Source organism: Rhinolophus ferrumequinum, chromosome 25, assembly GCF_004115265.2.
Source record: "Rhinolophus ferrumequinum isolate MPI-CBG mRhiFer1 chromosome 25, mRhiFer1_v1.p, whole genome shotgun sequence".
NCBI lineage: Eukaryota > Metazoa > Chordata > Mammalia > Chiroptera > Rhinolophidae > Rhinolophus > Rhinolophus ferrumequinum.
In genome coordinates, this window is record NC_046308.1 from 4,191,861 (window position 1) to 4,218,502 (window position 26,642).

The 26,642-nt window shown below is 43.8% G+C and overlaps 1 protein-coding gene across 1 annotated transcript in view; it reads right to left on the bottom strand.

The window, feature by feature from the left end:
- Nucleotides 1-26,642, bottom strand: part of DNAH10 (dynein axonemal heavy chain 10) — a 114,919-nt gene that overhangs the window by 87,227 nt on the left and 1,050 nt on the right. Inside the window, exons 2-13 of the mRNA XM_033098368.1 lie at nt 22,629-22,715; nt 20,537-20,622; nt 19,279-19,387; nt 16,650-16,765; nt 16,209-16,428; nt 12,562-12,719; nt 11,153-11,383; nt 8,946-9,136; nt 7,754-7,952; nt 4,549-4,743; nt 2,205-2,375; nt 402-578 (exon numbers count right to left, since the gene is read on the bottom strand). Coding sequence (XP_032954259.1) covers nt 402-578; nt 2,205-2,375; nt 4,549-4,743; nt 7,754-7,952; nt 8,946-9,136; nt 11,153-11,383; nt 12,562-12,719; nt 16,209-16,428; nt 16,650-16,765; nt 19,279-19,387; nt 20,537-20,622; nt 22,629-22,715 — 1,940 coding nt within the window. The remainder of the gene's footprint in view (nt 1-401; nt 579-2,204; nt 2,376-4,548; nt 4,744-7,753; nt 7,953-8,945; nt 9,137-11,152; nt 11,384-12,561; nt 12,720-16,208; nt 16,429-16,649; nt 16,766-19,278; nt 19,388-20,536; nt 20,623-22,628; nt 22,716-26,642) is intronic.

The window sequence follows — 26,642 nt, forward strand, 5'->3', positions numbered from 1 at the left end:
GACTTAGGGAGCGTTACCACTTTGTGAGGGGTGTAAATGGCTAACCATTATGTTGTTTTTGTACACCTGAAACTAATAAAAAAAAGAACAAGGTTTGTGAGCCCCTGCAATATAACGTACAAAAACCCATGGGTGGGGAGGGAGAGTATTATCAGAAAGATGGTGGTCACCCGCCAGAGAGGCTGCAGATCTAGCTCAAGGAGAAGCCACATGCCTGCCACTTGGAGGGTGTTGTAGGTTTGGAGATGCCAAAGAGAAAGGCTGCAAAGGCAGTTTGAGCCAGGGAGCATAGGAGAGGCCTGAGTCGCAGGCATGGCTTTGAAAGGGAGCTGCTTCTCACACACGCAACTCTGCGTAATCTGTGAAATACACAAGGGGACAGTTCCAGCAAAACAACGTACTTCTCTTCCTCGATCACTGTCCAGGATCTCCTCAACTTCTTGAAATCTAAGGATGGTGTGCTTAATCCGGAAGAAGAGAGACCGCTCCCAGTAGATGGCACCTGCTACCGGAGGGTGATTCTTGTACAGTGGCGGGTTGTCAAGGTTCTGAACAAAGATTTTATTAACGATGTCAATCTGAAAAGCAATCAAACGCACTGTGAGCAATAAACATCACTGTGTTAACCAAGGAAAATTGAACTTGAGATTTGTATCTTTAAGGAAATGAACAATGGAATGTGGAGAAATGGTCTAAGATAGAGATTAGTGTTTTTACTACTTTCTTATTATTTACTACTTTTTCTCATATTCTCTAGTAATTTTTTCTGTTGTTTAACATATGCAATGCTCCAAATGGCCTTACAACTATAGACTGTGTACATTCACTCGACTTATTCAAAATTATGAAATCTGTTCTAGATATGACCAGTGGCCAGGCCTGAATTCTGTGGGTGGGTGTGAGTGTGCTATTGAGATTTTATAATTGCTTATTATATACTATTTCTTAAATTATAGTAAAATACACATAACAGCAAATTTACCACCTTAGCCATTTCTAAGTGCACAGTTCAGTGGCTCTAAAGGCATTCACACTGTTGTGCAGCCATCACCACCGTCCAGCTCCAGAACTCTCTTCCTCTTCCCAAACTGAAACTCTGGCCCCGTTGAACACTAACTCCCCAACCCCCCTTCCCCAGCCCCTGGCACTCCATTCTACTTTCTGTCTAGAAATTTGACAACTTTAGATCCCTCATATAAGTGGAATCATACAATAGCTGTTGTGACTGGCTTATTTCACATAACATGATGTCCTTACGGTTCATTCATGTTGTAACCTGTGTCAGAATTTCCTTTCTTCCTATTTAAGACTGGATAATATTCCATTGTATAGACAGTTTTCGTTTGTTTTCCCCTTCTTCCGCCTCCCCCCTTCCCCACTCCAGCTCAAGCTGTTGTTTCTCAGTCTAGTTGTGTAGGAAACAGCTCCCTGGCCCATGCTGAATCTCTAGAAACCAGAAAAAACAAGAAAATGAATTCTCCCGAGAGACTCCAGAAAGGAATATGGTCCCGCCGACACCTTGATTTAAACCCGCTGAGACTGGGGCAGAATTCTGACTTTCAGAGATGAATGTAAACTAACAAATTTGTGTTGTTTTAAGTCACTAAGTTTGTGATAATTTGTTACGGAAGTAGAAAAATGAATACATCAGGGGATCACTTTATCCCTTTATTTTATACTACTTTATGTTGATCTAATGATTTCACATATTCTCATTTTATCTTCTAAATAAGATAATATGCATTTTTTTTGTCTGCTTCTCCCACTAGGATACTGACTTCTTTAAAGGCAGAATCTGTGTTTTGTTCATCTCTCTAGCTCTTTGCCTCACACTGTACTTGGAATATGCAAGCGCCGGGTACATTTTTCCGAAATGATATAAAAATACATATAGCCTTAGCACTGGTTAGCTATGACTCCAGCTGTTATTACTGTGATTATTGCTATTAGTAAATCACATGAGGTCCATCACAATGGGAGTATATGATATTGTACTTGATGACAAATTCTTACCGAATTAATCCACTGAACAAACAAACCCACTTTGTTTCAGTTACCTGTATTATTATGTGAAACATTTATTTGGGAAAACTCGGCAGTTTCTCTGAATTTAGATGGGAAAGACAGACAACAGTGTGATTCAATCATTCACATTTAGCCAAGTACATTTTTACTGCTACAGTGGCTATAGATTTTTCAGTTACCTCTTTACAATACTGTGCAAGAATATCATTAAATTTCATCATCATTTGTCGGTTAACAGCCTCCCGTGAACGAATATGCTTAAATTTTAAAAGCATGTCAAACGCTGCTTCAGCTGATCGAAGAGTCTTAAAAGATTCATCAATAAAATTTTTTGCTTCTTTCTCAATAATCTGCCAAAAAAAAAAAAGTCAAGAAAACATCCTTCATGCCCCTGTAATTATGACCCGCCCCTCCCCCCCCAAAAAAAGGGCAAGATATGAGCAAAAACCAAATCAGTGCCTTGAGAAGGATTTCTATCGTGCTTTAGTGGAAGCTGGTGATCAGTTAAAAATGGCAGATTGGTTGCTTTGGTTTCCTGCTCTCTCCCCTCAACCATTTCAAAATGAAGGAAAAGGAATTTTTTAAAGTATTAACTCAAAGAGACAAACAAATGGGAAAATACATACAGCAGACAAGATAGTTCAGGAATTTTTGGAAAGAAAGTAACTAACTTTGCAGAAGGCAGAGAAGTATAACCTAATGCTGGCAATAGGAGTACCTGTTTGCTCCCCAGGGAAACCTCTGGGGGGCTGAGTATCTGGGGATACCAGGAGAGGGAGAGGCAGAGGCTCCCTTCTCTACTCTGCACCCTCAATACCCCCAACCCAACTCCACTCTTTAAAAGAGTAGAAAGTTAGTTCTAGAAAAATTAAATCATAATGATATCAGACTTCTAATAATAACGAAAGTAAAACATCAATAAAGAAGGCTTTAAAATTGCTGAAAATTTATTTTCAAACTTGAATTCTGCACCAGAATTCATACATGCAAGACTCAAAAAACAGGTATCTACACCATGAAACCTTTCTTGGAAAGCTACTACAAAAGGTGCTCCAGCAAAACCAAGGAGTAAACAAAGGAAGAGAAAGATGTGAAATCTAGAACACAGCATCCAACACAGATGAGAGAAGATCAGAAGTCCTAGGGTGATGGCTTTGAACAGGTCTGAAGAGCAGTCTAGACTGGAACAGAAAGAGAGCAAGCTGAGAGACAGGCCTCCAGGAAAATGATAGCACTGATCTGCTTGAGCTGATGGAACCCATTAGTGGAAATGTGTGGCAGGATGTCAGAGCATTGGAAAAAAATTAATAATGCAAAGGTAAATAACAGGGTGAATGAAAAATGAAAGCAATGATTAACTCCAGGGAAAATGAAGGGCTGGACAAGAAAGGGGGCGTGGTTATGATGGGCTTCTTGGCTCAGCAGTGAACAATATTTGCATAGGCATAATGAATCAACTCTGACCATTAATTTAACCGAAAGATATGATAAAATTATGTTAGATGACAGAAAGGCAAAGGGGGAGGAGGAGTCGGAATAGGACAGTTAAGTTTGTATCTGCTCTGAGTTAACAGATGTCTCAGTTGATTCAATTAGATAAATTAGGTTATAAACCACACTAGCATGTTCTTTAGGAAATATGAAGAAATGACAAAAGCAGCATCTAAAACTGTAGAAAGTGACAGCAAGAATGGGGATGGAGAGGGGATAAGTTGGGGGCTGCTTCTTTTTTTATTATGAGCCTTTCAGTAGACTGTGTGGTTTCGATGAAAAGTTTAATTTAAAAATGAGTAATACTTAAAATTAAATAGAAGCTGAGAATGAAATGAATATGACTAAAATGAAAATGTTTGTGTAACCGAGGAGAACTGTCTGAGGCTGTCCATGTAAAAAGACGCTCTGGGGTTAGAAAATGGGGATGCCACTGACAGCACGTCCCACACGAGGCACAAAGTGTGCTTGTGACGGCCACCCTATCACACCGTGTGCAGCCAAGTCAGATTCTCAGCTGTAGCCCCTCTGACAGGCTCTGCCTCCCCCACCCCTCAGGCCATGACCTCCTGTGTCATCTTCTACCTCCTGTTATTCACCAGCCTGAATCAGCCTATGTGTGGCCAGAAAAACCTTCTTCGGGTGTAATTCTGATTACGTATATCACTCCCGAGGTCACCAACCTTCAATGGCTCCCTAAATTAAATCTCATTCTTCACCCCGGCCCTATGTCTTCTCCCTTTATACACTCAACCCCCCTTTGTAGGAATGTCACTGTGTCTAGCGTAATTTAAACTTATTCCTCCTGGGGGGTACTGGGAACACAGAAGACTGAGGAATGTTCATTTGTACCTTACGCTCTTCTGTACTGTTTCCTTTTTTACAAAAAAAAAACAAAAACAAAAAACAGGTGTTTAATCACTTTTTGTGATAAAAAAAACAACACTAAGCATAATTAAGTAACCCAACAAATTCAACACGGGGAAGCGTGGCGTCCATGTCCCAGATGAGACCGATGGAGGTGTTACTTGCCAGAACTTCAATCTTGAAGTCATCTATCACGTATTTCCAGTACTGGGCAGACTGGATGCTGAAGGGGTCAAAGGTCAGGGTTTCCATGGGCGTGACCAGGCTGTCCACCCTGCACAGGACATCGTCGATGCGCTTGGGGTCCCCCGTCACTGCTTTTAGTTCTGGACCAAATATGTTATAAAACTCCTCTATCACCTGTCCAGTCAAACAAAACAGAAGGGAGTCACCTTTTGGTTTTCTCATGAATGTTCTCACTGCAAATGGATCTGCCTGAGAACAAGAATCATGTCCCATCACAACCCCCTTCCAGTCTAAACTTTGGTACCATGCCCACTGTATGCAGGATGAGATGCCCTGACTCAGCGTTCGGGCCCCTCCCTACATCCTCCCCCCTCTTCCCATACTGCCCTCCCTGCCTCCTTGCAGCTAATCGGCCCTCTTTCCGTTCCACATTCCTTTCTGTCCCAGGACCTTTGCACTTGCAGTTTGAACTGCTCAGCTAGTACTACTCATCGTTAAAGAGCACTTTATCATGTCTGACCCTTAACAACAGGTCAAGCCCCGATCCACACTTCCAGAGCACCCCCAACTGTTCTTTTCTTAGCTAGCTACCGTGTTTCCCCGAAAATAAGACCTAGCCGGACCATCAGCTCTAATGCGTCTTTTGGAGCAAAAATTATTGTAAGACCCGGACTTATTTTACTATAAGACTGGGTATAATATAAAATAATGTAATACCAGGTCATATTAATTTTCCCTCCAAAAGACGCATTAGAGCTGATGGTCCAACTAGATCTTATTTTCGGGGAAACACAGTATGTATCAGTGTGACAATCATGTCTTCCATCCTTCTCTTCTATTAGACTGTAAGCTCCATGAAACCACAGACCCCAGCGTGCGACCAGAGCAGGCTCAGAAAGGGTCTGTGCTGGGCTTAAGGCTCAGCTATTACCATCTTGAAATTAATTTTATCTCTGGACTTGTGTTTTATAAATGAAGTCTGATGGGAGAATGGGGCACGCATGTGAGCAGAGGACATAAGCAGAATTTCCATGCATCCCATTCACATACTGCGAGTGGTGCCCCATGAGCGGACTTCCGTGGACCCACTATGTGCAGGAGTTCAGGGAGCCTCAAAGCCAGGACAGGTAAGTGGGCTGCATCCCGAGTGAGCAGGGACACTGACAGCTCGGAGAGGTCATGTTCTCCCTTCAAACCAGTGCTGCCAATGCAGAAAGAAGGCTAAGAAATGGTCTAAGACAGTCTAAGAAACACCTGACCAAGGAATACCGCACCATACTGCTCCTGACGCCTGGTACTTCCCTGGATTAACCAACGACTCACACTGGAGATGATGACACAGAAGGAACCAGAGAGGCAGGAAAACACGTAACTCCTTTTCCTTGCAGCCCTTCCTTACTCATCAGAAAGCTGAAGGGAGGGAATGCTGGTAGAATGTGCATGTGTCGGGAAGTGAAATAAAACAGCTGCGTTAGTTGTGGGCAGCGTTTCCACGGTTCTGGTAACAATGAAATAAATACACATGCACGTACGAGCCACCAGAAATGAAGTGTGCCTTGCGGTGATTCCACACAGGCTAAATGCCCTCGCACTTGCATATTAACCCAACACTGCACAATGTAAACATGGATGATAAAATTCATGCTGATAATTTAAACGTTTAATTTCTCTTTACTTTCTTTGCTACAGTCATGACAAACAAACAAAAAAAAAACGTGCGGAGGTGAGAAACGTCAGAAGAAAAGGAAAAGCTTTATATTTTAATATTTTTAACAGTTTTTCCCCTGCTTTTTGAACAAGGGGTCCCACATTTTTGTTTGCACTGGCCCCGCAGTTACGTAGCCAGCCCCAGTTTTTGCTCATCAGTGTGTCTCTACAGAAAGCCCCGAGTTCCTGATAAACGTGCAGAATGAATGACTGGATGGACCTTCATGAGACCAGGGCTGGCTAATTAATTCATCCACGCGGCCACTAAGCCCTTTGTACATTCACTCAAAAGACCGAGTGGGAGCAAAGTGACAGGGAGGCACTGGCAGGTGGGTAGCAGTTTAAGCAATGGGCAAGGACGACATGGCTTAAGGAGAATGAAGAGAGGTCTCAGACAACTTGGAGGAATTCCAACATTTAATGGAAAGACAGAGGAGGAAGATTTTGCAAAGAACACTGAGAAGGAGGGACCACAGGTCAAAGGGACACCAAAAGCAGGGGGAAGGCGGGACGGATGTCACAGAAGACGAGGAAAAGTTGCAAAGGTCCTGTGTGCTCTGGATATTCCAGTATGTTCTGTCTGCTCTCCCTGCCAGACCCTCTGTCCCCCGGCTTGTACCTGACACGGTACAAGCCACTGTCAGAAAGCCACTGCTAGGAGAATGGACTCAGTACGCTCAGACATTAGCCAGTGTACCCCCTGAATGTTTTTTAACTTGTCATTTGCTGAGAATGGCTGAGGAACAATTATGTTTTACCTTTAAGTCCACAGAAGAAAGCTTGGTCTGGGCTACTCTGTTGTGCTGTATTTCAATGACCTGTGGCTGTCACTACTTCCCACAGCTGTAGCACTGAACGGGCACAGACCTGCATGGACGCGGCCACGGACAGAAGGACCTTGGCACCTGCACTGGCAGCTCTGGGAACCTATTGCTTACAGGACTTACTCACCATTTCTTATGGGCTGGGTTTGTTATTTGGCTTGGCCGAGAATCCTGCCAAGGCTTTACTCTAGGCCATGTGTTCTACGTGAATTCTTGGGAATACTCAATCCTAGGAAGAGGGAATTCTTTGGACACAGTATGATCCATAAAATACAAGGATTTCATTTTGGAAGATGTGTTGCTTGAAAAGAAGCCTGATAGCAAGGGTGGGGTGAGCAGGAGACAAGAGGACTTTGAAACCCCTGGCTCTGTTCTAGGGGGATGGGGCCGACGGGCGGGGTGGGGGGGGGGAGTTTCCACACTGCTGCACGTGTGTGCCCTTTGCCCTTCAGCAGGATCCTTGCATTGCTCTCTCTCTCCTCCCCCATCATCCTGCAATGGTGTGCCTTATCAGTTGTGAGTTTATAGGCAAAGCACTTCGCCAAATAAATGGATATAAATGTTAGAAGAAAGCCAAACTGCTTTCCATCGGGCGAGTTCCGGCTCCCACCACCTTTGCATACCTTAAAGAACACACGCTCCAGCCTCCCTACCTGCAGGATGTCATACAGATCCTGGCAGATGACGGCCATGTAATCCGTCCTCTGAAACAGCCGTTTTCGGTCGAACTCCCACCGGGCTTCTCTCCCCGAGGCCTCAATTTTGGCCCTAGTGTCAAAATAGGCCTTTTTCCACATGGTGAGGGTGTTCCTGGCCTCCAAGGTTTTGTGTTGTGCACTTGCTCGGTTTTCCCTGTGAAGCAGAGATCGGGTGATGGGGGGAGGGGGAGCTGGGTGGGTCTGAGCCACCGTCCCCAGGGGAGCAGGGTCCTCAGGGGAGAACTCTCACAGAGGAGCAAGGCCTGCCTGATATCACAGCCTAACCGTGACGAGCTTACAGAGCGAGCTGCTGCTCCGTCCATTTGCAAGGGCGCAGCAGGAATTCTAAGCTGCGGCCCAGGCTGACCTTCGCAGCAACTGCCCGCCCAATGTGCAACGCTGAGGCTCACCCCATAAGCTTCCTGTGTGAGCATGAAGGGGAGCAGGCGGCCTTGGGGCAAAGGCCAGGAGTCAACAGTGGGGGCTGCAACACTGGAACAAAAGGATAATACCAAGATTTTGATACCTATGTCACATATAGAGACTTTTTTTGTTTTGTTTAATAAAGTGAAAAAAGGTCTATCTCTTTAAATATTTGATCCTCAGAGGCTGCTCCACCTGAGGGAGCCTGGGGTCCAGGACTGAGGATCCTCTGACCCTGTGCCTCGGTATCTCCAGGATGACTACTAAGAGGGAAGGTCCTAGTTAAAACAACATAACCTGTATTGCACACGATGAAGTATTATGTGGCCATAAACAGGAATGAAGCACCGACACTCATCTAAGGCTCATGGAAGAGCCTTAGATACGTGATGCTGAGTGAAAGCAGACAGACACAAAAGGCCACGTGTTGTAGGATTCCACGCGCATGAATGGTCAGAGCAGGCAAATCCATAGACACAGAAAGCAGATTACTGGTTGCCCAGGACCAGGCAAACTGGGAGGCAGGAGGACAGCTAAAGGGCACGAGGCTTCTTTTTGAGATGAAGACAATATTCTAAAACGGATCATGGTGATAGGTGCCCAGCTCTGTGAACACACTGAATGCCACGGAAGTGTACGTGTTAAATGGGTGAACTGCACGCTGTGTGCACTGTTTCAATAAAGCTGTGTAAGGCCTTAAGAAGGAACCGGCGTCACTTCTTACTTGAACAAAGTCCGCAGGTTCACCACTCGGCAGACTCTCTCGGCGATCTCCCAGGCGATGCGTTCCATGAGCGGGATCATCCTCTCGTCCTTGTTGTAGTGTCGCGAGATGATCCACACCATCCTCAGCGCACTCATCATGGAAGGGATGGTCTCCAGGACAACGTGGAAGCTAGATCCGTGCGTTATGTTCTAAGCGGAGAGACACGTCAGAGAGAGAGAGGAGGGAGGGAGGGAGAGAGAGAGAGAGAGAGAAGCAACCTTAGCCCTGTGCTCAGTTTTAATAAAGCAATAGTGTGTAGGGAGTTTCAGTCTTCTTAATACCCAAAAACAAAACAAAAAAAAGTACTTATTATGGGAGAAAAATGTTTAACAAACCAAAGAAGTTTGAAATAGGTCTGTAGACCCTGTCGTGGAAAAACAGACAAAATTTACAATTAGAGCTAATAAAGCAATTTGCAGAAGTGTATATAAAGTATCTGTGTACACAAAATATACGCATATATGAATGTACTATATTTAGTGGCAAGAGTGCCCTAAATAAATCAAACCTGCAGCTCTCAAAGTGACCTTAGCTACTGTTTTCCAGGGTATGTACCCCTGGCAGGAAGTGAAATGATTTCCAAAGCATTCAGAACTTTTAAAAAGATGTACTTCTTTTAATGTGTATTAGAAAAACCCATGTAACTGGTGTATCAAACCCATGACAGCACAGATTTTACTGTTTAAGATGAAGCTAAATTACACGCACGCACACACACACACACACACACACACTTAAAGTCAACTTACAGAAAAGCTAAGATTCTGGTGTACAAAGGGATGGCAAACATCAGAAGCGGTACATGAGTGATGGAAGCTTGGCTCCCACTGATCTTTACAAACCACTCATGCTGCAGAGAAGATAAACAAGCCAGAGAAGGAGGTGCTGCTGTCACTAACATCAGCTCAGTGGCACAGCCATGGGACCTCGCGCCCTCGGACTTGCTCAGCTGTTGCATCACTTCCACAGGACCATGTGTGCGTGTGTGTATTTACACGTGTACCACATGTACGGCTGTACTCATATCAGTTGCTGTCCTGAGACTGCTCCTGACATGCTAAGTCCTCTGCGTGCGGCAGTTTATTCCAAACTTCCAGCAAGCACATAAAGCAAGTTTTCTCCTTGTGCCCATTTTCCAGAAAGGAGACAGGCTGACGGGCTGCATGCACTGATCTGAGGTGGCTGCTCCGAGCCCAGGCCGATTCCTACGCACACACAGTGCTCCCCACACACACGTCATCCCCTCTGCCACACCAACAGGACTTTGACTGGCCTTTGGGACAAGAATGATGATTCCTGGCCTCAGAATACTGTACCTGTAAGTGATAGATCCAGAGGGGAAAGGAATCCCAAAAAAGGATTATATATTATATTCGTGTGTTATTTTTATATATTATATTCGTGTGTTATAATTATAAAAGGATTATAATTATATTCGTGTGTTGTTTGTGGGAATGTAAAAAATGGTGCAGTCACTATGGAAAACAGTTTGTGACACCTCAAACAATGAAACACAGAATTAACATAAGACCCAGTAACTCTACTCCTAGGAATATATCTCAAAGAACTGAAAGTGGGATTCAAACAGGTATCTGTACACCCATGTTCACGGCAGCGTGATTCACCAGAGACAACAGGTGGCAATGACCCATGTCCATCAACAGATGATGGATAAAAAAGATGTGGTCTATACATACAATGGAATACTGGTGAGCTTTAAAAAGCAATGAAATTCTGACACATGCTACAACATGGATGAACCTTAAAAACATTATGCAGAGTAAAATAAAGCAGACACAGAAGGACAAATATTGTATGATTTCACTCGTATGAAACACCCAGAACAGGCAAGGCATAGGGACAGAAATCAGAATAGAGGTTACCAGGGGCTGGGGTGAGGGGGGTAGTTATTGTTTAAGAGGTACAGACTTTCTGTTGGGGATGATGGAAGGGTTTTGGATATAGACAGTGATGATGGATGCACAGCACTGTGTATGTATTTAATACCACTGAACTATACATTTACAAGTGGTTAAAATCATCAATATTATGTTATATACATTTTACCACAACTTTTTAAGTGCTGAATAAAAGAAAGGAAGATACATCCGTGTGAGGTCTAACTTACAGAACTGACTTTCCAAAGCGCAGCGCGCCCAGCATACCTTGAAATGGCGCTCCACAGTGGAAAGAAAACGCACGTTGTCAGAAGCCTCCATGTGGAACTTGAATAACTCAGTTAAGACTGGCTGCAGGTTGGCCACAAGCATAGACTCCGATTCCTTGATCACATCCAAGACTTTTCTGACTATTGGAAGCTTTGTTTGTTCATACAGCGCACTTAGAGTTGCATTTCTTTCCCTCCAGAATTCAATTTCTGCCAGAGGACCATAACCCTGAGAGGTGACACAAATGCACAAACAACTGTCATCATTAGTATGCAGTAGATACCTGTGGTATTTCTTAGCATCCAGTCCTCTCTTCCCAATGCTCCATTTGGGGCCAGTCTGCACGAGGACTTCGGGGGTAGAGACCTGACCCCAGCTCAGAATGAAGCTCAGGCGTTAACCTCAGGACTTCGGCCGGGAGTGCTAGACAAAGACACTTTGTCTTTCTCTGGACAGTGTGGGGATGTGGGGTCAGAAACTGCTATGAGGTGCTACCATGAAGGAAACTGGCCTGAAGAAGAAGCCCCCATAGAAAGAAGCAGCCCCCATAGAGAAGAGGACGAAACTGAGAGATTCACAGAGAAACACAGCCAGATCTTGATCAAACCATACCTGAACCCAGCCATGCCTCTGGACTTTTCAGTTATGTGAGCCAATAGGTTTTTCCTTATTTATGCCAGGTGAGTTGGATTTCCTGGGTTTTTTTGGGGTTTTTTAGATTTTTTTTATTGGGGAAGGGGAACAGGACTTTACTGGGGAACAGTGTGCTACTTCCAGGACTTTTTTCCAAGTCAAGTTGTTGTCCTTTCAGTCTTAGTTGTGGAGGACACACCTCAGCTCCAGGTCCAGTTGCTGTTGGTAGTTGCAGGGGGCGCAGCCCACCATCCCTTGCGGGAGTCGAACCGGGAACCTGTGGTTGAGAGGACGCACTCCAACCAACTGAGCCATCCGGGAGGCAGCTCAGCTCAAGGTGCCGTGTTCAATCTTAGTTGCAGGGGGCTCTGCCCACCATCCCTTGCGGGACTCGAGGAGTTGAACCGGCAACCTTGTGGTTGAGAGCCCACTGGCCCATGTGGGAATCGAACCGGCAGCCTTAGGAGTTAGGAGCATGGAGCTCCAATCGCCTGAGCCACCGGGCCGGCCCCGGGATTTCCTGTTTTGGGCAGCCTAAGCGTCCTGACTGCCACACAGTATTATCTCTATCCACCCAAGAAGGAACCTGGTAGCACACTAACATCAGAAAGCCCAAGAATTATACCTTAGGAATGTTTATTTTTACCTTTTAAGGAGGTCACAAAACAGTAAGAAAAGGGGCTAGACCACACAGATCCCCAGACTCCTGGCTCTTTCATCGGAAGGCAAACATTAACTGTACCAGGGATCTTCGAAAACACTGCACAAGTTACCTGAGGTGTCTTTTTCAGCTGTCCCTCAACAGCCGTGGATATCTGAGTCAACCAGTTGATCACACATTGCTCCAAGATTTCCACGGTTTCCAGGTTAGCTGCCAGGACAGACACCTCTCCCTCTACGCTGATGCTTGGCATTTCTAACTTGATCTCACCTAGTAGAATAAAATTGGTCAAGCACTAGTTTGGGAAAAATGATTACAAACAGTAATATTCAAGCTCGTTAGCTGGCTCTTCTCTCTATACATCAGTATGATAAGGTCTGATACATTCCCTGTCCTAATCTGTCTGTATCTCATTCTCTCTCATGAGAATGTAACTAAAACATTTAGAGAATTCGATCATTGTTCCAGTGTTAAGCTCGATCAAAATGACTTAGTTATTTACGCTGTTCCTGAATTTACAACCTAGTGACCTCCATTTAAAAACTGACCAACCAACCAGAGCTCAACAGATATTTGAAAAAACCTTCATCATGAAACACAGTCCAAGATAAATCAGAAACAATGATTTCAGACAACACTGAGAAAACGTAAAAAAAAAAAAGTAAAGAAGAAAAAATATTTTAAGTCCCAACTATTGTCTTAGAGATTTGAGACAATATGTCATCCATCAAATAAGAACAGGATGCGACGGAAAAAGTACAAATCAGAGTAAGAGATGTTAAAACTAAAAATATGATAGCTGATGTGAAAAATTCAGTCAAAGGTTGGGAAGATAAAAGTTGAGGAACTCTTTAGGAAAGTAGAATACAAAGAGACAGAAAATACAAGAAAAAAGATAAGACACAGAATCAACAGAATTCATTCAATAGGAATGTTAGTGAGAGAACAAGAGACAAATAGTGACAGATTACCAGGCAAATATTTCAGACTGAAAGGCTAGGTCTTCCGATTGAAAACTCAGAGTGCTTAGCAAAATGACCTACACACAGGTCCATCATCATGACATTTCAAAACACTAGGGATAAAGAGATGATCCTAAAATTCTATAAAAGGAGAAGTGGGAGGGAAGAGCATCCAATCTCTCATCAGGAACACTGAATGCTGGAAAACAATGAAGAAAACGGTATCCAAAATTCTGTGCTAAAATTTTCAATTTAGATTTCTATACCCTGACAAATTATTAACTAGCTGTGAAGACAGGATCACGTCCTTTTCAGACGTGCAAGTTCTCATAAAATCATTTCCCACACACCTTTTCTTAAGAAGTTACTTCAGGATGTATTCCTGCATAATGAGGGAGTAAAATCCAACTGTGGAAAAAGGAAACACTGCATCTGCAATGACAGCTGCACAACATGCTGAGACAGCAACAGCCCACATGGCAACAAGGGACACCGGACACTAGCAAGGAGGGCACCTACTACAATGAGGGGCTTTTGCAAAAACAAAGAGGGCTGTACAAGGTGTTTTTATAAGATATATTAAGGAAAGGATGGCAATTGAACATGCTGAAGGAGGAAGGGAAAATCTGTACAAGAAAGGAAAAATTATCAAAGTATACAACTCTGCTGTGCAGTAAACAATGTTCCCATAGTCGTTATAATGTAAAATACAGTTTACTATTTAATGAAAAGAAGTAAAGTAACTATGTAGGAAACCGGATCCAAAGCCAGATATTCAGACAAAATCTTCCTGGTTGTGCCAGGAAATAATACTAATGTCTACAATTAAGAAGAAACAGCAGTGTCAGCACATACTTTGGAGATGTGGCAGTAATTACCAACAGAAACAGCTAAAGAATCAAAGAAGTCACCATGAGGAAGCAGAACTGACAGACAGGGAAAATGAGGCAGGGTCAGTTTTTCAACTCATTAGTATCTGTTATCACTATTTTTGTTAAACCTTATGTATGTATTAAGAAAATATAATATGTACATATTTATTAATATATTTAATGTAAGCATATTAACGTATTAATTTGCTCCAAGCATACTAATTAATACATTAATTAGCTATAAGCTATAAACATATAGCTTAATATATTAAAGCTATACTTAATATATTAAAACTCACTCTGTGACAGAATACCTGACATTTATAAAAGAGATTATTCAACTGATAGCCAATAATTTATCAAAAGCAATTTGTAAATGTCCCCTAAATAAAAACAAATCTCTTCCTTGAAATGGTATTATAGAATAGGGTTTTGCAAACATTTACTTAAAGCTCCAGACAGTTAATATTTTAAGCTTTGCAGGCCAAGAAGCAAAACTGAAGATAGAATGTAGGTCCTTATATAACCATTTAAAAAACTAACCATTTAAAATCGTAAATACTCCTCTTAACCTACAGGCCACACAAACACAGGCAGCCAGCTGGATGCCGACCCATTACAGAATATAAATTCATCTGCTTTTCTGGTGTTTTAAATAGTATGTGCTTGTTGTAGAAATATATGACAAAAAGAAAAGAAAAACCATCTTATTCTCATAACCCAGTCAGTGGTACTCACCAATAACATTTTAGTGCACTTCCTGCCATTATTTTATCTATAATACAAAAATATGTTCACTCACCTACTTTTAACATCATAAAGAAGACACATAAATCATATGTAAGGTTAGAAGAAACAATTTTCATATTTCTGCTGTTTTATACCAATTCTAGGAGGGTGAGAAAAGGGTTAGGCAGACACAAGATAGTGAAGGAGAGAGAGTTACCAAGGGAGAAATTGTACTTCTGGGGGTAAAAAAACAACAATGAAAAAAAACCACTCTAAAATAGAAGCCTGTAAAAACATTTCTTTAGCAAGTTTGGACTTCTACACTTGTTACAAGTCTTCTCATTTCCAACAGAGAAAATTCCTACAAAGTGGGGTGTGTTAAATTTTACTTTAAAAGGGGAAAAAGTTTATTTTCCTAGAATAGCAGTGTTATTTTACAGACTCAAATAGCCCTCGTTGACAAACGCTGTTGGCTTTTCACAATGTGGAACTCACAAACTAGACACAACCCCCAAATGGGACTCATGTTCCTCACTACCCAGCTTCTTGACCTCCCTGTTCTCCTCTCATGACATACACTCTCCCATCTCCCCAGACTCTGGGAATCTTGTCTGCCACCCACCCTATCCAGTGAGGTGCAGAACAGCTCCACCCAACAGTAGCTGCTGCCAGCCCCCAATGTGTCGAGCCCTGGGTTGTGGACACAAAGATAGCTAAGCAGCCCTCAATCTCTTCTTCTTCATGGAAACGCCATTCCATTCAACCTCCCTTCACTTGTTCAGGCCATTCTCCCTGCCTGAAATGTGCTTGCTCACCAACTCTACCTACTAAAGCATTGCTCATCATGTCAGATGAAGTCAAATGCCACCTCCTTCAGGAAGTCTCCTTTGATTTCCCTACCACCACCAATTCTCCAACATGGTCACCCCCTTCCAAACCCTACAGACCTCAATATCTTTCTCAAGCTCCTTAATTCAGCCACAGTTCTTTGGCATCAGATTATAAGATCCTTGAGGGCAAGCATTCGTCATTTCTCTTTGTGTCCCTTACAACGATCAGTTCAGTGTCTTTCATATTGTGAGCAGGTAAATAACAATGATCATAAGTTAAAACAAAAAAGCTCCTGGACTCTTGAATTGTCTTCTTACAGTAGATGCACCACACTTAACTTAAAGAGGAGAAGAATGAAGCCTTACCTTCAAGTTGCTGCACTGTTCTCTGAATATTACTTGCAAATTTCTGGATGTTCATTAAAAATTCATCCCGTATTAACCGACTGCTATGATATTCTACTGCTTCCCCAGGCATGTTAGGTAGGTGGTCCCTTTCAATGTCAAAAGAGCCAGAGATTTCTCCAGGTACGAAGGCCATGCTTGCATCCTTGTGCTGATTAAAGGACAAAGCTGGCAAGAAAACCTGAAATGCCAAGTTTATGAAACAAATCACATGATGTCATGTCATGTTCAATGATTCATGCACTTAGGTTACTTCTGGCTTTGAATATTCTATAATGGGAGGTACGAATATAATAACAGAGCCTGGAATGTAAGAACTGCCAACTACCTACTTGTGGAATAAGTGACTCAGATGGCTTTAATCCTAAAACCACTGAGATTTCTTCCTTTGTCCATATTTACCTGACATATAAGACCCTTCAGCAAATGAAGCACATTCGCATTTATAATCCCGTACTCCAGCATTTTGGGCATAATTTCCATAGTTTCCTTCATGTCGGTGGCTTCCGAGATTGTCTCTACACGGGAATAGATTCAGAGGGTGAGATGAGGGAGGAAATAGCAAACGGTTAACATTTCCAAGTGAACAGGAATCCGCTCCTTCTTCCCGAGTAGCTACAAAGGAACATTACAGCCACAGGCTCAGAATACACACTAATTCCTATTCAAATGAATCCCGGGGCCTGGAAGAAGCTGAAATAAATATAGACGCACTGCAGTTCACCGGTTTGCACAAGCAGAGCCCAAGAACTACACACAGGAGCTGACGTGGTGGAAGTGTCTGCACCGGACATGGATAGAAACACTTGGGTCTCCTAGAAAGATTTGCGGGGTTCCTCGCTTCGCCTGTCTTCCCTTCCCCAGCAACGCCTCCCCAGTTCTTCCCCAAAGTACCTTCTGAGTCATGAGTTCTTTTAAAGACATGTTTGCTAACATGTAGTCTACCCTTCTGACTAGGTTTGACATGCTTTTACTTCACCCAACCAAAAATCAATCAGCACGGTCGGTAGACATTCAACTGTCACTTGGACACCTCCCTCAACCTAATTTGGAAACAAAGTGGAAACACAATAAATATATCAACTGAGGCAATTATTTCACAAAGCTTCAGTTTTTAGGCATTTTCCCACATCTGTGTAGACATGCACTATTCTTTGTCTAATACATTTCTTTATATCAAACACTTCTTTACTCAAAGAAATTTAGTTTAAAGAGAAGCTGTGTAAGAACCCAGTATGAAAGAGGGCTTGACATCAAGGAAAGATAACCATAGAGAAACAAATAAAATGAGCATGAACAGTAATAAAGTAGGTAACAAAATCAGGGTAGACGCCGCTGGCACCCTGCCCAAGGCCTGTGTGTTGTGATTCATGCTGCCAGTCAGGGAAGCACCGAGCTGGGACCCGCTCCTTGGACAGACAGGATGAGAACTGAGAACTGTAACAGGAGAGGCGAGTGGCCTGCTGGGAGGGAGGGAGCACGAGGCTACTAATGCTGGGCTCCTACTGCTTGTTCCCATGCATCTGGGCAAAAAGAATTACAGACGCTCAGCGCTTAGTGGTAAACTCCTGACCCAAAGTCCCATTAAAGTTCAAAAAAGAAGAAAAAAAACAGAAATGCGATTATTTGCTCTGAAATGTAAGGTGAGTCCTAATACTCAGCTATGCACAGCCAGTATCGGTTGGGAGGTGGAGGCAGAGGCAGAAGAAATGCGGAAAAGTGCAGGGGGCGAGAGTAGAGAGACAGCCTGAATTGAATACAGCAAGAGGAAGGACCAGGGGTCAGAAGAGACCAGACAGTGACAGTCACCAAGGGAGTCGCTAAAAAATACCAGGTGACGCCCAGGGTGGACGAGCACAGCAGGAATGCGCGGTGGGAACACTTCACTCAAAAGTTACCCTACAAGGTATGAACTTGGCCTCTGAGCAGCTCCTGTTTTAAATCATACAGCCACACGGAGAGAGCCCACCAAAGCTCATCCTACAACTCGTGGTCATGTCATTTTGAATCTTCCTCTAATTGTTATAAATAGAACTAAGACTAGATCAATACTCGTAGAGTTAATTCTCATTATCCGCGGCAGTTTTGTTCTATAATGTGCCGCAGACACTGAATCAGCAAATACTGAGCCATCGCTCCTACTCTGTTTCCCCAAAAATAAGACCTAGCCGGACAATCAACTCTAATGCGTCTTTTGGAGCAAAAATTAATGTAAGACCCTGTATTGCATTGTGTTGTATTGTACTGTATCGATTCTATTATATTACATGAGACCCGGTCTTATAGTAAAGTAAAACCAGGTCTTATATTAATTTTTGCCCCAAAAAACACATTAGAGCTGATTGTCCGGCTACGTCTTAAAAATATGGGTTGAGGTTCCTGTGAGACTCTGGTCTCCACATTTTCATCAGCCATCAAAATATAACCTTGTTTTGTGTGTGTTTCAGTTTAAAGGCACCTTATTTAACATAATTGTTAGTTCATTAACACTGACCTCACCACCACCAGCGCTGCAACTCACACCTGAACGAAGCTTATCTGACACACTTTTTCTCCCTGAGGCATGTCACAGCCTCCCTGCACTCAGGGACACTGACAGGGCTTCAGCACTTTGCTTGGGGCCATTTTAATAGTAAAATCACCACCAAAAAACACCAAAATGTGAAAATGGTGGCACTACACAGAGCACATAAGGATGCTTGCTTACAGTTTGAGCTGAAACCAAAAGGCAGAGTGTCAGTCACCTTGTTCAGCCAAGCTGGGAACATGCGTTTTGGATGACCCCAGTGTTTTCTCCTTGCACATGTCCTTGAATGACCTTGGAAATACTGCAAGTATTGATTCAGGGGTCATAAATAATTTTGGGTGAGTAGGTGAATTTTCAAATATGGAATCCATGAATAATGAGTATTGACTAGACTACTAAAAAGTTATATTCTCAAGAAAGTGTAAAAATTAAGAATCTCACACATCCACACAAGCCTTCACGCGCGCGCACACACACACACACACGCGTGCACAGGAAATATACCTTCTGTATTTCTGAGAAAAAACACCACATTCTGGTCCAGAAACTGCTCAGGAACAGGAGTACAAAGAACATGGAGCTGCGTCTTGTCCACGATGCGCTTAACCATTTTCTGAAAGGTGGGGAACAAAGACCCGTCACACTGAGACATATCCATTCACCCAAACAACACAATATTCAGGTACACCGGGCTCTCCTCACAACGGAGGTTGAGCTCATGTCCTGACAATGCAGCCACGGCTGCACAGCATGTGCCAGTGGGTCACACACGCAAGTTAAAATGCACCCAGACTCTGAACTCTAACTCTTCCATTACTGCCCAAGGTAGCCACACTTGAATAAACCAACCTAGAGAAAGACAAGAAAGAGTTTTTCTAGGCCAAACTGCAACAAACCAGGATTGCATTTGGTTTTGGGGGTGGGGCATATTCACAAAGCAGGTAAGTGTAATTTCATTTAGCACAAACCAGGCTAAAAGCTCACATCCTAGCTTTAGTGTCCACCCCTAAGACTTATGCAGGAAAGGGTTAACTCAGCGGGCTGGGTTTTCCAAACCCAGTACATTCCAAAGTTTTTCAATCTGGCCCTGAATCAGCTGCTGGGTGATCACTGCTAAGCTTTTGGAATAGCCTGCCTGACATGAGTGACTCTCTACACCTGGGGCTTTGGCTGCTCGTGACCGATAGTTTATACTAACACATATTTATGGTGAACGCCAGTGTTTGTTTGCCTGGGGCCCTGGGTCACACTGTATCAGTCTGACCTCTGTGGGTACGGGGGACTGAGTAACTAAGGTCAGACATGTGGGTACTTCATGCCTATGTGACTGACACCCAATAAAAACCCTGACACCAAGGCTTAGGTGAGCTTCCCTGGCTGACAAAACTTCACACATGCTGTCACACGGAGCTGCTGGGACAATTAGCGCTGTCGGTGTCCTCACACCACTGGGAGAAGACAACAGGAAGCTGGCGCCTGTTTTCTGCTGGACTCTGCCCTATGTGCCTTTTTCTTTGTTGATTCTAATCTGCATCCTTTTACTGAAACAGACTATAACCACAGGTATAAAAGCTTTTCTAGGTGCTGTGAGTCATTGCGGTGAATCAGGAGCCTGAGGGTGGTGTCGGGGACACCCAACACAGGACTCTATCAACTCCATTCCAACAGGATGCATTCCTCGTACGAACTGTCAGTTACCCAGACTCATCGGAGGGCACGAACTTCCCATTACCCCCTCCAAGAAGGAGAAAGCCACACGTACCTTGGTAGGCAGGCTTTCTAAATGCTCTTTGTTCACTTCTTCATTCTCGATGCCGATGGAATTGTCTCTCAGCTGCAAACTCTTAGCTGCAAAGCATTATTCAATGAGCAAGATGAACTAATCAGAAATGGGGTTTCCTCCCATCAAGACCCGACATGCATTTTGTACAGCATATTTCATTCAACAGGCATGTTATCAAAAAGCTGTACTTACATTTTTTACAAATGAATCCTATTGTAGACTTGACACATTATAATTACAAGTACACTTAGGAGTGGATGAAATGACAAGTTTTATGTGATGTATATTTTACCACGATGAAAAGAAAAAAAAAACATACACTTAAATATTGACTTGGAAGTAACATTATTTTGCTTTGTTGGCGAAAACTTCCGTCTGTCTTATCAAAAGCCAACTTACACAAGTGTCATTAAGAATGGGCAGCCTTTATTTCTAAACTTGTAGTCCTGCCCTCACAGTCTTTACAATGAAGGGGATTACACTTTGGTTAAAAATAAATTCTTCTAATATATGGTGATGGAAAGAGAACTGACTCTGGGTGGTGAACATACAGTCTGACATATAATGTATTACAGAATTGCACACCTGAAATCTACGCAACTTTACTAACAATTGTCACCCCAATAAACTTTAACTTTTAAAAAATAAATAAAAAATAAATTCTTCTGAAAACCTGAAGACGACTAAAGGAGAAACTGAACATCACCCAAACCCTTTTTCCCTCTGAGTTTCAAATACTCAGTAAAGTCATGTGTCTAATGTCCAGCTTCTGCTTTTGTAAGGGAAAGTGAATCGTGGGATATGTGGGCAATGGGGGGATTGTTTACCTCTGCTGGTGCTGCGGGTGGTCTGAGGCAGGATTTCTCAAGGTCAGACTGTAGACGTTCGAGGGTGGGGCATTACTGCGTGTGGGGGGCTGTCCTGTGCACTGCAGGACAGTTAGCTCCATCCCTGGCCGCTCCCCACTAGGTACCAATCACACCCACCTTCCAGTTGTGACAACCCAAAACGTCTCCAGACAACACCACATGTCTCCTAGGGGCCCAAATCACCCCCCGTTAAGAACTGGTAGAGAACTGTGTCAAGGCATGTAGCTAAAGCCACTTCGTCTCTACACGACAAACAGCGCAAAGCCTGCAGCGAACAGCCGCGTCACGGGACACCCAAGTGCATCTACAGCAACTTCTCTGGTTTAGACAGTTCAGCTGATTAGAAGTAAAATCCTTGACTCGAGCCTCAGATTTGCAAAAGGAAATGGCGTGTGTAGTTCGCACGAAGAGAAGCCTTCTCTGAGCTGTCTGAGACATCGCCTGTACAAGAGTGGGCGTTCTATGCTATGTCTATACTGGCTGGAATGGTGCCCCCCAATTCATGTCCACCCAGAACCTCAGAATGGGAATGTATTTGGAAATGGGGTCTCTGCACATGGAATTAGTTAAGATGAGGTCGTACTACAGAGGGTGGGCCCTGAATCCAATGACTGTGCCTTTATAAGCACGTGCCTGAAAAAAGGGGTTCCGCGGAAAGTAACGTCACAGGTGAGCGGAGCTGGGCGGCTCCTGGTGGGTCCTCACGCTCAGGCCCCGGGCCGAGTGTAACTTCTCCAGTACAAGGCTTCTCTTTGCCCGCAGGCAGCCCGCTCCGTTGTTTCTGCCTCTAGGGTGACACGCCTTAGACATGCCCCCGTTCAGACCCCTCCTTCTAACGCGCAGCCACCCTCACTGAGAGCACAGAGGCTGAACCATCCTGCAATGGCATCTCTACCTTGCTTTTTCCCACCTCCCCGTAATCTTCCTCACGTCCCCTCCTTAATCTCAAATACACAAAAGAAATGGCAAAACTGACATTCCCTGGAACATTTGAGAGCTTGCTCCCCAGCACAGGTGGTCAGTTTGGCTCCGATAAAACTCCTATAAAAATTCTCCACACGTTTCAACACCTCTGTACTGCCTACCACGTCTCGGCCTCATAAAATGGTAAAAACTAGAAACGGAAAGTCGCGGCAAGGACCCTTCTTCCAGGAGAATGCCCCCTCAGTTCGGCCCACCCGAGTGACCGCCCAAGACCACACCTGACACTTGATCCACGGAATCGATATTCTGAGACCTAGTCTCTTCTTCCTCATCTTCCCTCTCAGACGCGGCAGGTATCTCGTCATCTTCACAGCCACATAAAAGAAAAGAAAAAAAAAAATGTAACTGTCTCACTACACGAGTCACCTGGTATTACGGTTCTCCTTGGAACTGAGGGTCAGGATGTGCCAGGACACTCATGCTTATTAGTCGGCGGGAGGGGGGGTCAAGAACCGGAAATGACCTCGATTGACCCGGAAGCTGATGCTGGGCAGTCAGAGGTTTCCCTCACCTTCTCCTGACCTTGGAATATCCGTTCCGCCCATCAGCCCTGTGGGCGATGTTTTCAAGGACGCAGCCTGAGAACTATCGTGGTGAGACTGCACGGTGACCGTGACTGACCCCACGGAGGCCTCGCTATACACTAAGATCCTGGTGGGCGGGCAGGCAGAGACTTCCTGGTCTTGCAGCGCCCACAATAAGGCCCAGATGGAAGTTCCCCTGCTTATTAAAACCGCCACCTACTAATCTGGAATAGGCTGCCTCTTTTCTCCGTCTCTAGGTGCCCTCTGTATACAGAGGCCAGCTTGTGAACCAACACATTCATACAAAAAATATTCCGGATCCCACAAGCAGCCTGGAGTAACATGAAAGGAAGACGTGCAAATTCTCCAGGAGAAGAAGGACACAAGAATAATCACATAGTTACAACAGGCCCAGAATTAATATAAATGACCAGCACACATAAAAAGAGAGGCTCAACTCCACTAATTAGTAACATGCAAATTAGAGGAAGGAAGTGATATGGGAGAGCTCCCTCACTACAAAAGTTTTCAGCCTCCCTCACTATAGAAACTCCCTCCCCTAGTTTCTTAGCTCCTTAGCCCCTGGCTTTTATTTCTCTTCTAATCAGTTTCTGAATTCTAGATTAAAGATTGCTCCTAGCCCGAATCACAGAATGTCGCTCAGATAACTACTTAAAAGCCTGTGACTTCCCAACACCCCCCAAGCCATTCCGGACCCCCCAGGCCAGTGTACTTGTTGATTGTAATCATGGAAGCCTAATGTTCTTTCCAACCCATTCTGGGCCCAGCTTCTGGACAATTGATGCCACCTGAATGACTGGTTGAATAGCCACAGGCTCTACAGAACAGATTTATTAATTAAAATCTAGTTTCCCTCATTTAGGGGCCTTGGGGATACAGAGGATTCCCCAGCAAGATTGCCAGTCCCAACCAAAGAAGCCAGCACGGTCTTCCAGGCGGATCTCTAGACCCCTTCCTGTCATCTAAGATCAGATAGGACGAGAGTTCCATGAATCCCCCAATAGGTAGGGACAGCTCTACGCCCTGTCCAGCAGGAAGTAGATACAGAAGAAAAGAGATTTTATGGGGATCACGTCTTTCAAGGGGAAAACAAGGCAGGCAGTTAGAGATAGACATTGGGTCTGCATTCCTGCGTAACCCATAGTATTCAACCACCTAAAAGACCTCCCCTCTCTGTCCAAAACTTCCCCTTTTTATTGTAATTATCTACCCCTATGAGGAACAAATGGGTACAAAATACTCATCTAGATTAAACTGGCCACTCACACCTGCTCAGTTTAAAAACATGAGGTAATAGCCTCTTGTCAATCACAGGTGTCAATCAAGTGGTCCCATGCCCAGAAAGGAACAGCCCGTTCTAGAGAAAAAAGGATAAAAACTCCAAGTCCTTGCCAGTCAGGCCCTTTTTGAGCCCGGGTCCTTGGCCCTTTGGGCCTTTTTGCCTTTTGAGCCTCTTCCTTTGTTCCAACTTGAGCCCTTGGACCTTTTTGCCTTTGAGCCCCTTTTGCTCCTAATAATGCCACCTTGGGCCCTTGAGCTGTTTTCTACTGCTGGGTCCGTTTCTATTTCCTTGAAGCTTACTATCTTTTCTAACAAACTGCATTTTCACCACTTTATCGGTATCTCGTTCAATTCTTTGCTCGAGACGCCAAGAACCTGGACACCCGCCGAGAAGAGGCCACCCTCCGGTAACAGAAGTGCTTCCACCTGTCATCTATGGCATAAATTATAGATTGACAATATCCAATATTGGCAAGGCTGCTGGCAAACAGGCACCTCATTACCACTGGGTGTGGACTGGCAGGGTCTCTATAGGGAGCTGTTTGCAGGACCGACCAAAACTGTAAACGCACTCACCCACTAAACCAGCAATTCCACTTTTATAAATCTATCCCACAGAAATACAGTGTACAAAAGTAGGTGTAGATTGTTACGTTGTAAAATAAAATACTGTGGAAATGGATACATAAAATATAGTACATATATGTACTTAATATCTGTAAAATTAGGTAGATCTATAAGTATTGACATGAAAAATTCTCGAAGATGTATTTGAGGGGGACAACCCTACATCTGTAAGTCATAAAATAACATATAGATAGATATAGATAGATATAGTATGATCTTACTATTTTAGGAACTCTCTATATACTCATATAATCATTACATACATATTATATATAGAGAGAAAGATGCAGATGACTCATAGAGATAGATAGGTAGGTAGATAGACAGACAGACAGATATAGATTTGGAAAAGATCTGGCAGGATACATACCAAACTAACAACAGTGGTTACCTATAGAAGTGGTAATAGGGCTTAAGGGACTGTGAAAGGTTGCTTTTTCACTTTTTACCTTATATAATTGTTATGTGAATTTTAAAAAGAACATCTTCCAGTAATACCTTGTGTAAATTTTAAAAATTTAAGCGAGCTATTAAATGATACGTACGATATGATTCCATTTTATGATTTTTAAGAAACAATATATGCTAACCTATTATTAGAACAGCATCTTGGGCTAGCTGCTGCTGGAGGAGACATCGTCTTGCCTCACCCCCACCCTCACCAGCATCTATTTGTCTCCATTCATGTAATTTTTAACTGGGAGCAGAGAGAAGTCTTGACCGGGGGAGGGGCAGAAATAGAGAGAAAAGAGGGACCAAACGACATGCACTGGCCCCACTCCAGGCCCTTTGGACATACCAGAGCCCCCATAAAGGGTCTAATAAAAGTGTCCAAGGGTCTTTGTGAGCCTGCAGGCTCCAAAAGCAAAGGATGAGTGACAACGTGGCCGTCGCTCTCCCCACCGCCGTCCAGAACTCAACACCCAATGCCATTCTGGCACCTGCAGGACCTGCAGCTCTGCATATCCAGGGACAGCATCCTCAGCAGGGAACACGCTGGCATTCTCAGGATGTGGTGACAATGGAGAAGAGCCAGAAAAGGAGGGGAAGACCCGGAGAGAGTCGGAGGCAGCCCAGAAACAGATCATGGCCTGAGGGAGATTTCCAAGCACCCTTTGGAGGGTCCAGGAAATAACCAGGAGGACCCTCTGGAATGAGACTGAAATCAGCTTCCACACAGAATGGGGACATCCAGCCAGGAGACACCGGGCTAAACATGTGAGTATACACAGCACAGAAAAGAGCCACCGAACTGTTAACAGAAGCCCTCAGAGGTCACAAGAAGTCCAAGTCATGTCCATTTCTTAGCATCTTGGTATATAGTTTTTTAAAGTGCACAAAATCAGGGTTACTGAAATTTGGTCGATGTTAAATAGTCAGGCCTGTTAGGGTTTCTTTGTATCCATAATTTCACTTGGTGGTAATGAAAGAGTCTAAATTCAAGGTCCTTTATACTGTAATGTCCAGGCTCAAAGGTCTTTCTGGGGGGAGGGGGAGAATGAATGAAAGACTGGAAGGTTAGATTCCAAAATGTTACTGTGGTCATCTCTCTGGGTGCCAGTAGCAATTTGTTGTGGTGGTTTATTTGTGGTTTGGGATTTTCCTACAATGAATATGTGTGTTATTTGGTGCAAAGAATATTTAAAATAAATGTATGCGCCTAGTACCTCTAAAAAAAAAAGGTCTGCCTGACACCACCATCCCACTCCACAAAAGGCCCTACAGGACACCCAGAGGTCTCCTGAAGGCCCAAGAGCAGCACAGGTAGCTGACACGGAT